Source organism: Belonocnema kinseyi, chromosome 10 (assembly GCF_010883055.1).
Source record: "Belonocnema kinseyi isolate 2016_QV_RU_SX_M_011 chromosome 10, B_treatae_v1, whole genome shotgun sequence".
In the NCBI taxonomy this organism is placed as follows: domain Eukaryota; kingdom Metazoa; phylum Arthropoda; class Insecta; order Hymenoptera; family Cynipidae; genus Belonocnema; species Belonocnema kinseyi.
In genome coordinates this window covers 1,201,209-1,211,615 of record NC_046666.1, presented here as the reverse complement: position 1 = coordinate 1,211,615, position 10,407 = coordinate 1,201,209, and the positions used below count along the sequence as shown (strand labels likewise).

Here is a 10,407-nt window from a genome sequence, read left to right as displayed (position 1 = left end):
AAATGTGGGAAAATATGTAAAAAAAGTGGCAAAGCATGAAAAAGCGTGGTAAAGGAGAAAAGAGGAAAAGAGGTTGGAAAATATGAAAAAAGTGTAGAAAAAAATAAAATAGCATGAGAAAATATTAACAAGAGTGAGAAAATAAGAAGGAACATCCAAAAATAAACAATAGCACGGGAAAATATTAAAAAGCGTGAGAAAATATAAATGAGAGTTCGAAAATATGCAATAAAGTAGAAAAATATGTAAAAAGTGTGGCAAAACATGAAAAAGCGTGGGAAAATAGGGCAGAGGTTAGAAAATATGCAAAAAAGTGTGGGAAAATATGAAATAGCATGGAAAAATATTAGCAAGCGTGTGCAAATAAGAAACAACGTCCGAAAATAAGCAATAGTATAGGGAAATATAAAAAAGCGTGAGAAAATAAAAATGGGAGTTCGCAAATGTGCAATAGCGTGAGGAAATAGAAAGAAATGTGGGAAAATATGTAAAAAGCGTTACAAAACATGAAAAAGCGTGGTAAAGGGGAAAAGAGAAAAAGAGGTTAGAAAATATGGAAAAGTGTAGAAAAATATGAAGTAGCATGAGAAAATAAGAAGAGGGGTCCGAAAATATGCAATAACGCAGGAAAATAGAAAGAAGTGTTTGAAAATATGTAAAAATCTCGACAAAATATAAAAAAATCATGGGAAAATTGTTGGAAAATATGTAAAAAGCGTGGGAAAATAGGGAAAGAGGTTAGAAAATATGAAAAAAGCTTAGGAAATATAAAATAGCATGGGAAAATATTAACAAGAGTTAGAAAATAAGAACGAACGTCTAAAAATAAGCGATAGCATGGGAAAATATTAAAAAGCGTGAGAAAATAAAGATAGGAGCTCGAAAATTAGACATTAGGGAAATATGAAGGGGCGTGGGAAATTTTGAATTAGCGTGAGAAAATACTCTGAAAATATTCAATGTCGTGGGAAAATAGGAAGGTATGTGAGAAAATATAAAAAATTGTAGGCAAATATGAAAAAGCGTGAGAAATATCCGAAGGAACGTTGGAAAATATGCAATAGCATGGGAGCATATTAAAAAGCATGAGAAAATAAAAAGTGGGCGTTCGAAAATATGCAATAGCGTGGGAAAATAGGAAGAGGTGTGAGAAAACAGAAAGTTGTGTGCGATAATATGTAAAAAGTGTGACAAAATATGCAAAAGCATGAAAAAATAGAAAGGGGCGTCTAAAAATATTAAATATCCTGGGAAAATAGGAAGGAATGTGGAAAAAAAATTGTGGGGAAATATGAAAAAGCGTGAGAAAAATTAGATGGAACGTCGAAAAATATGCAATAGCATGGTTGCATATTAAAAAGCATGTGAAAATAAAAAAGGGGGCGTTCGAAAATATGCAAAAGCGTGGGAAAATAGGAAGAGGTCTGAGAAAACAGGAAGTTGTGTGCGATAATATGTACAAAGTGTGACAAAATATGAAAAAGCGTGAAAAAATAGAAAGGGGCGTCTGAAAATATTAAATATCGTGGGGAAATAGGAAAGAATGTGGAAAAATATTTTAAAAATTGTGGGGAAATATGAAAAAGCGTGAGAACAATTAGAAGGAACGTCGAAAAATATGCAATAGCGTGGTTGCATATTAAAAAGCATGTGAAAATAAAAAAGGGGGCGTTCGAAAATATGCAAAAGCGTGGGAAAATAGGAAGAGGTGTGAGAAAACAGGAAGTTGTGTGTGATAATATGTAAAAAGTGTGACAAAATATGAAAAAAAAAACCGTCGAAAATAGGAAGAGGCGTTAGTAAAAATGAAAAGAATGTGGAAAAATGAGAAGGGAGTGGCAAAATATAAAGAAAGATGGGAAAGAAGGAAAGGGATTGAATAGATATGAAATAGCGTGGGCATATAAAAGAGGCGTAGAAAAACATGAAAAAGCGTGGGAAAATGTGAAAAAGCCTTAAAAAAATATAAATTAGCGTGGGAAAATATCAAATATCCTGCGAAAATAGGAAGGGCAGTGGAAAAATATAAAAAAGAGTGGAAAAATATGAAAAAGGTTGGGGGGGGGCAGTATAGGACATAGGAAAATAGAAAAAGGCATGGGAAAAGATGAAAAAGCGTGGGAGAAAGGTAGGGATGTATAAAAATATAAAATAGTGTGAAAAATGGTCTATTTGTTAACTTAAATCATTTATGACAAAGCTACATGTTAATTGTTAACGATTTTCTGTAGATTAGTGGGTTTGAGAAGATTATTCATATAAAATAATAAATATAATAATAATAAATAATAAAATAATCTTCTTTCTTTGTATGCTCAGGTTTGCAATTCAAGTTAATTTGAAATATATATAAGTGTTAAGAGCTGAGATAAAAATATATTTTTTTTAAAAAGATACTTTTTTGTTTTGTTAAAAAAAACAACCTGAAAATATTTTTAAAATATCTTTTTCTATTTGTTAGGAATTTACTGATTTTAAAATCTGAAAAACGCCATTATCCTAAATAATACTTTCTACTGATATTAAGATGTATAAAAAATGTTTAAACAATCTTAAAAAAGTAGTAGTAAGTAGCTCACTGTTTACGCTCCTATCCCCCGAAATAAGTCCAAGGCCATTTGAAGGCAACCACCGACACTGGACTGAAAGCGAGAGTTTGGTGTAAGTCAATTTTTTCTGGTTTCGAACGAATTTTGGGAAATAGAACCTGAAATTTCACCAACAAAATTTTCACTACTTTTTTGGAATATCCTAATTAAATTTGGATTTTAAACTAAAAAAATATTTAAAAAAATTAAAACAGAGATCCAACGAGACATGTAAAAACAGAAGCAGATCCCCGGACCCAGATAGAAATATTTTCTAGAAAAAGAAAGATGGAAGAAAATTTAAAAAATGAAATAGAGAACAATAGATCGAAACCAAGAATGGATCCAACTTTTATTAAAGTAAATCCTGAAACATTGAAAATAAATAAAAAATATTTAAGCAATGAAAAAATGACAAGGTCGTCCACTCTGGTTATGGATGGAATTAATAAGGACTCGAAACAGAGTTCGAATCAAGCAATAAAAATGACGAATAAGGGACGATGTCAAAATACGAGTCAACCAATTTGGAAACCAGCTGGAAATGTTAAAGCTAAAACAACAGTTCCAGTTCAGGGAATATTGAGACAAAAAACACGGCAAAATTTGCCTTCTGATAAAAAGGATGAAAAATTGAATGAAGGAGTAACAAGGTATCGAAATTTAAATTTTAATTGGTTCATTTCAATATAGCCTTTCAAATATAAAATTGAACAATCTTGAAACTTCTTGAATTAAAAAATTGTTTTTCTTTTAATAATTATTTAGAAAAGAACAATAATAATAGAGAAGGACTAGCAAGCTATCGAGAATGTACATTTAATTGATATTTCTAAATAACAAGAATTTTTTAAACAAGATTCTACATAATTCTAAACAAAATTTAGTGTAAGATAAAAATGTAAAAAAAATTAATATGTATAATAGGTAGGAAATTTTTAGATGTAAAACACAGCAGAATAGAAAAGAAGATATTGAAATAGAACTTATAGAATACAACAGATCACAATGAAGAGCGAATCAAGAAAGAAAGAACAAAAACAAAAAAGTTGTATTTCATAGAGATCTAAAACCAAAATACTAAAAGGATTAATTCTAAAAACCTGAAATCTTAAAATACTAAAATCCTAAAGATCTAAGCCCCTAATTGATGCAAATTCCTATTAAAAAAAAACAAGAATCCATCGACCAAATTTGGACCACATCGTACGAACCAAAAAAAAATTTATTGTAATCTGAAAAAAAATTAAAATAAAAAGAATAATTTTCGGACAAACATAAATTACGGACAAAAATAAATTTCAGACAAAAATAAAAAAGAGGAAAGAAAAATGAGAAGGCAGCCAACCACAACCCCTTCCTTCCTTTAAATTCTTCTCGATAAATAGGATTTTTTAATTTTGACTTTAGTCTAATTTAAATTTCTTAAATTTTAAAACCCTAATATCCTAAAGAGCAAAAATCTTAAAATACTGAGAGCGTAAGGATCTACAGGGTGGACACGCTGGGGCTTACATACATGGTCAGTTGAGTGCTACCCGAATTGCACAATAGCAGGGGAGAAGCCATTATACAGGGGTATTTTCATATTTCGCGCCTTCAAAGTTGCATTCGGATCGGCTATTCGGCCAAGTCCGTGCATCTTCGGATCAAGTTTATGATAGTTTCCATGGTTGCGTTCGAAACTTCAAACGGTTATGTTCAGATTTACCTGTTTGTCCTAATCGCTGTCAGTAAATGTAGGCAATGCCAATTTAAAGTTTACGCATGTAATATTTTATTCACTTTATTTGAAACATATCCTGTCTATTCATAAAATACCTTTTTTATGCAGTAAATATAAGCTTTAAACACCATTCATTCTTCGCCCACTGGAAGCACAGAATATTATTACTATTTTATAGTATTTGTCACTCAGCAGCCATTCTATTATGTTATTGACACTTCATTATTAATTAAACTCTTTTATTATTTGTAATTACTATATAACATAACCTATATTGTTTTGACACTTGTATCCGTTCGAAGTTTCGAACGCAACCATGGAAACTATCATAAACTTGATCCGAAGATGCACGGACTTGACCGAATGGCCGATCCGTATGAAACTTTAAAGGCGCGAAATATGAAAATACCCCTGTATAATGGCTTCTCCCCTGCTATTGTGCAATTCGGGTAGCATTCAACTCGCCATGTAAGTAAGCCCCAGCGTGTCCATCCTGTATATTACGTAGATACCTACATCTAAAATACTAATCTGTTATGATATTAAAATCCTGAAACCCCAAAATCTTAAAATACTAAATATACTAAAAACTAAAAACGAAAAAAAATAATGTTTAAATTCGTAATATATCTTTTACAGAAATCAGCAATCTTCGAAACACCTTTCAGCAAATGAATCAACTCGAAATTCTAAATTGCACGTACAAAAGTCCTCAACAAACTTAAAATCTGATATACAAAAAAAATCAGACACCAAATGTTTCAAAGGCCAGAAAAAGGAAACTCACTGCAAATCGAAATCAGAAACACGTGATTCTAATTTTCTGTCCAAAAATCAACAAGATCCTCAGAAAGAAAATTGTAACTTAAATCGACAAGTTTTGAAGACGAAGAGAAAATTTAAGCAACCAGAAGCAATTCAATTGTTAAAGGAACTTATAAAAAGCACTTCTGAAGAAGAAAACCTGAGTGATAGAAAAGCAACATCTTCAAACAGTTTAGAAACCTCTAAATGTGATTTATCAGTTCGGTTTTTAAAATCCGAAAATAAAATAGATTTTTCTCGTTCAAGTTTCGCTTCCACGTCTATGATTAAGCAAGGAAATTCCAAAAATCCCTCAAAAGTAGAATTCAATGTTCAGAGTTCTGAGAATATGAGCAGATCTGAAAACCCTTTGAAACCCCTAATTCAACTCGAAGAAGAGAAAAGCAAAGTTTTAAAAACGAGTAGTGCTAGAATTCCAAAATCTGTAAGCAAAAATTCTTTACTAAAGAATTTTGATAAGAGTTCAACATCGCGAATCATCGATTCAAGGTCAAAAACGATTATCAAGGATAATAAATTGGAAGATAAAGAAAGCAACAATTTAAGTCTTCACTCTTCAAGATCTAATTTATCGAGCTCAGAAACTAGATTTCCCAAAAATTATTTGAAGAAAAATCCAAGCAATTCCAGCTATTTGCAATCGTATATTAAATTGAATTCTAGACAGAATCATGCTTCGAGTTCTGTAATTGTGTCTTCAAAAAGTGAAGTAAAAAAAGAGAAGTCTGAAATTACTTTTGATCATCTTTTTGAAAATGAAGCTGATGAAGCTGAGGAAATACAAATTGATCATAAAATAAAAAGTGAAGAAAAAGAAGCTTCTGATTCTTCAAAATCAAATTTAATAGATTCCAATTTGGAACTTGATCTTCCATTTTTACCTGAAACTATTAAATCCTCTGAATCATTGACCAAGAATTCTTCTTCAAAATATTGTCAGGTTTCTTTCGAACCTTCAATCTCTTCAAGAATTTCAGGAGAAACTTGTTCTGAGGATTTTGATCAAAATATTCAAAATGTAGAAACAGAAGTGTGTTTTTTAGATTGTAAATCTTCTCAACCTTTAAGTGCTCAGAAGAAAAAAGGGTCTTCTAATAAACAGACGAAATCGTTTTTAATTTTGAAAGACATTCTTCAAAATCATGGCCTGGATGTAGATTTAGTAGATGAAGCTGAAAGGTACTTTTAATTTTTGTTAAATACTAGATATTTACCACTGTGAGACTTATTGAGCTAAAGATAAAAGATAATAAATCAATAAAATTTAAAAAATATTTTTTTCTTTACAGGAAGTTAAGATCAAAAGAAAGAGGAACTAAATCTATTTATTACGACAAAGGAGATGGAACATTACTAGCAATTTCTTCCTCAAAAACACTGTTTGATAAATTGGCATCTTTGTCAGATAGCAGCTTCGAAGAATTAGAAATAAAGGATCTAGAATCTTTGGACCAAGAAGTTCAAGCTTCAGAATCTCAAGAATATTTCCAGATAAAGGAAACTTCACTTAGTTCTCTAAGTGCAAAAAAATCAAGAAGCTCTCATTCAAAATATTCCCTTTTTTTAAGCAACAAACAAGTTGAATCTTCTGAACAAGCTGGTATTTTTTCTCAAGCCAGTTTGTCTTCCAAAAAATCTGAAGAGTCCCAAACTCTTTCTGTCAAGAACATTTACACTGAGACAGAAAGTTTTTTGGAAAATCGAGTATTCACTGATGTGGAAGTTTCTTGTACTTTGGAAAGTTCTTTTTCATTGAGAAAAGAAGCGAGCACTGAAGTTTCTTTTGAAAGATGTTTTGAAGCCGAGACCCAAACGAATTGTAATTTAGAAAAATATACAAATACCGATTTTGATTGGATGAATCAGGAAATTGATTCGAATTTTACTGGAATAAATATTGAGAAAGAAAAATATTCAGAAATGGATTCTTTTTTGGAAAATGAAAAACTTTGCAAAATTAATGAAGAAATTTCAGTAAATTCTTCTTCAAATGAAAATATTAATGAGGAAGTAACACTTGAGAAGTTTAAAAAATATTCTGAAATAGAAAATCTCGTCAGGTTTAGTGAAGTTACTGAAGATAATTCATTAAAAGAGAAAATAGATAGGAATAAAAAAAATGATCTTGAAGATACTGAAAAAGAATCTAAAAATGACAATATAAAAATTTGCAAGACTCATCAAGATCAAGATTTTATTGACCCTAAAGAAGAAAAAAAAGATCAAAAGCAAGAAATTCAATTTGAAGATGTTGAAGAAGAATCTGGAAAAGACAATAAAAAAATTTGCATAATTAATAAAAATGATTCTTTTTTAAAAGAAGAAATGAATAATGGAAATATAGAAATTGACCTTAATGATATTGAAGAAGAATCTAGAAAAGACAAAACAAATATTTTCGAGATTAATCAAGATCAAGCGGATGATTCATTTTCAAAAGAAGAAATAGGTGATGGTAATGAAAAAATTGAACTCGAAACTGTTGTAGAAGAGTCTAGTGAAGACAATGCAAACATTTTCAAGATGTATCAAGATCAAGAACGTGATTATTTTTCAAAAGAAGAAATTATTTTTCAAAATATTAAAGAAGAATCTGAAGATCATAATGCAAATATTTGCAGGTTTATTCAAGATAAAGATGCTTATTTTTTAAAGGAAGAAGCATATGATGGAAAGGAAGAAATTAAATTTGATGATATTTTTTCTAAAGAAGAAACAAATGATGGAAAGGAAGCAAGGCTTCAAAATATCGGTGAAGAATTTGAAGTTTCTACAATAGAATCCTTATCGAAGAAGAATGAAGAAAATGAAGAAAATGAAGAAACAAAGTTTCGAAATTTTGAAGAAGATTCTGCAAAGAAAGTTTTCGAAGAGGACATTTTTTCTCATGAATTGATTCCCAACTCGGGAGAAAATGAAGATATGGACAAAGAAAATGAAGAAATGGAAGGCAGCTATGAAGTTTCAGTTCCTATTTACACTCTTTCGAAATCTCAAATACCAAATCTGAAATCGCTCGAATCAGAAGAAAAACCCAAAAACGAAGAAATTATTAAATTAATTTCGAAATTAGAAGTGACGCCATCTTTCCTTGTTTTTTGCAACGAAAAAATTCGAAACAACGAGAGGATTAAGAATTTTAAGCAATTTCAGTTTTCTAAAAGTTATAACAAAATTTCGCAGATCAAGGATGTGAAAAGGTCTTCGAATTTGGCAGTGGAAACATTGAAATTGGCTACAAAACGAGCAAGAAATTTATATGAAGGAGCAAAATCGTTCAGAGAAAAGATGAAACCTTTTGAAGAACCTAAAAGAGAAGAAGAAAATTTCTACCTGAAGCAAAAAAGGGAAGCTGAAGATATTAAAAATGATCTTTATGTTAAAGAGATTATTTCTGAAAAAAAGGTTTTGGGATCAGAAAATTTTCTTCTGGAGAAGAAACCGAAATTTTTGACAATTTCTAATTTCAAAAAAGAAAAATCTTTAAACCCTTTTCCAGAAGTCAGGGAAGTGATGACTTATCTTTTAAAAAATGTAGAGAAGAATCTCGAAAAGAAGGTTGAGACTTTCAATTTGGAACAAATAAATGAGGAGGAAGATTTTAAATTGCAATTTGAAAATCATTTTTCGCTGTTTAGTCTACTTCCAATTTTTGTTATTATTTTTTGGTGTTTCTATTCATCTATATATGAAGTATAAGTTCTTTTGTATATACTGTTGTTTAAGTTTTGGTAAGTTTACATACTGTTTTTTTAGAAAGGCCCTGAAAAAAATAATTTTGACTTTTTAAAAACATGTTTACACATTTAGCAATATTTATTGAAGATTTACAATCGTTAGCTTATTATTGGAATAAATGGAGTTTAAGCCACATATACAACAGAGTAGTTTTATTTTAACATAAAAAATAGTCATATATATTAAAATGATAATGAAGGAATGTTTTAACTTTTTACAAATTCTTACTTTTTAAATAAAACTAGATAGAAATTCTAAAGCATAAAATATAAATCGAAACTAATTTAAGTAACACAAGAATTAAGTTATTGAAGATCTTGAAAGTACGAAAAATAAATACTTTTAAATTTTGAGAAGAGATCATTCGTTTATATCAAAAACATCGACAGCAATAGATCCAGTGATATCGACAAGTTCCTTAGAAGTAAATGTAGCAACTATTTTTTGAGGTCCCGCTTTTTGAGGAACCAACTGGTGCTCAACATAGACATCTTCTTCGGGTTCAACATCCCTGTATTCCAAAGTTTTATTTTTTGACAACCCTGGTCCTGCGTAATTAAATCTACATTTGGTGAGGACTTTCTTCAACGGATTCTTGAAGCTGAGGATTATAGTTGCTGGTCTTCCAACGACAAGTTCTTCTTCGATCTGAAAAATTATTTAACAATTTTATTAAATAATGTAAAAAATGCAGGTATGTATATATACTTTTTAAGCGACTTTAAACCAGTTGGAAAGGGCGGCAGATATCAACTAGGGACTCTTTAGTGATTTTAAATAGTTGGAAAGGACGGTCAACTTCGCCTTTGAACTTATTAGTAATCTTAAGCCAATTAGAAAGGGCGGCTGCCAGAGGTTCCAGACTTTCTAGTGATTTTAAATCAGTTGGAAAGGACGCCAGAGATCATCTAGGGACCTTTTAGTGACATTTAAACAGTTGGGAAGGGGAGCCAACTTCGTCTATGAACTTATTAGTAATTTTTAAACAGTTAGATAGGGCGGCTCACATGGACTTAATGCTTCCTAGTATCTTTAACCCAGTTGGAAAGGGCGGCAGAGTTCATCCAAGGATTCTTTAGTGACTTTAAACAGTTGGAAAGTTCGGCCAACATTGTCCATAAACTTATTAGTAATTTTTAAACAGACTGATAAGGACTGAAAACTTTCTAGTAGCTTTAAAACAGTTGGATAGGGCGGTAGAGGTCATCTACGATCTCTTTCGTGACTTTAAAGAGTTGAAAAGTGTAGCGAACATCGTCTCAGAACTTACTAGTAATTTCAAGAAAGTCAGAAAGGGAGACTGACATGGAATGAAAAGTTTTTAATTACTTTAAACCATTTAAAAAGGGCGGCAGAGATCATCTAGAGGCTCTTCAGGGACTTTAAACAGTTCGGAAAGGTGGTCAACTTCATCTCTAAACTTTTAGAAATTAAAAAACAGTTGGAACTGGTGGCTGACATGGGTTGAAGACTTTCTGTTGACTTTAAACAAGTTGGAAAAGGCGGCAGAGTTCATCTGCGGACTCTTCA

The 10,407-nt window shown here is 30.8% G+C and overlaps 2 protein-coding genes across 4 annotated transcripts in view; one reads left to right on the top strand and one right to left on the bottom strand.

Annotated features, from left to right (window-relative positions):
* Positions 1-8,988, top strand: part of LOC117181565 — an 18,894-nt gene extending 9,906 nt beyond the window's left edge. For 2 of the 3 annotated variants that reach the window (XM_033374392.1, XM_033374391.1), the window contains exons 7-9: positions 2,804-3,241; positions 4,954-6,318; positions 6,429-8,988. In XM_033374392.1, coding sequence (XP_033230283.1) covers positions 2,804-3,241; positions 4,954-6,318; positions 6,429-8,838 — 4,213 coding nt within the window. In that variant the 3' untranslated portion in view covers positions 8,839-8,988. The remainder of the gene's footprint in view (positions 1-2,803; positions 3,242-4,953; positions 6,319-6,428) is intronic. The other variant, XM_033374393.1, reaches the window with a different exon arrangement.
* The window catches only part of LOC117181566 (hemocyte protein-glutamine gamma-glutamyltransferase-like), a 17,324-nt gene continuing 15,904 nt past the window's right edge, over positions 8,988-10,407 (bottom strand). The window contains exon 8 of the mRNA XM_033374394.1: positions 8,988-9,525. Within this exon, the coding sequence (XP_033230285.1) occupies positions 9,238-9,525 (288 nt within the window). The 3' untranslated portion in view covers positions 8,988-9,237. The remainder of the gene's footprint in view (positions 9,526-10,407) is intronic.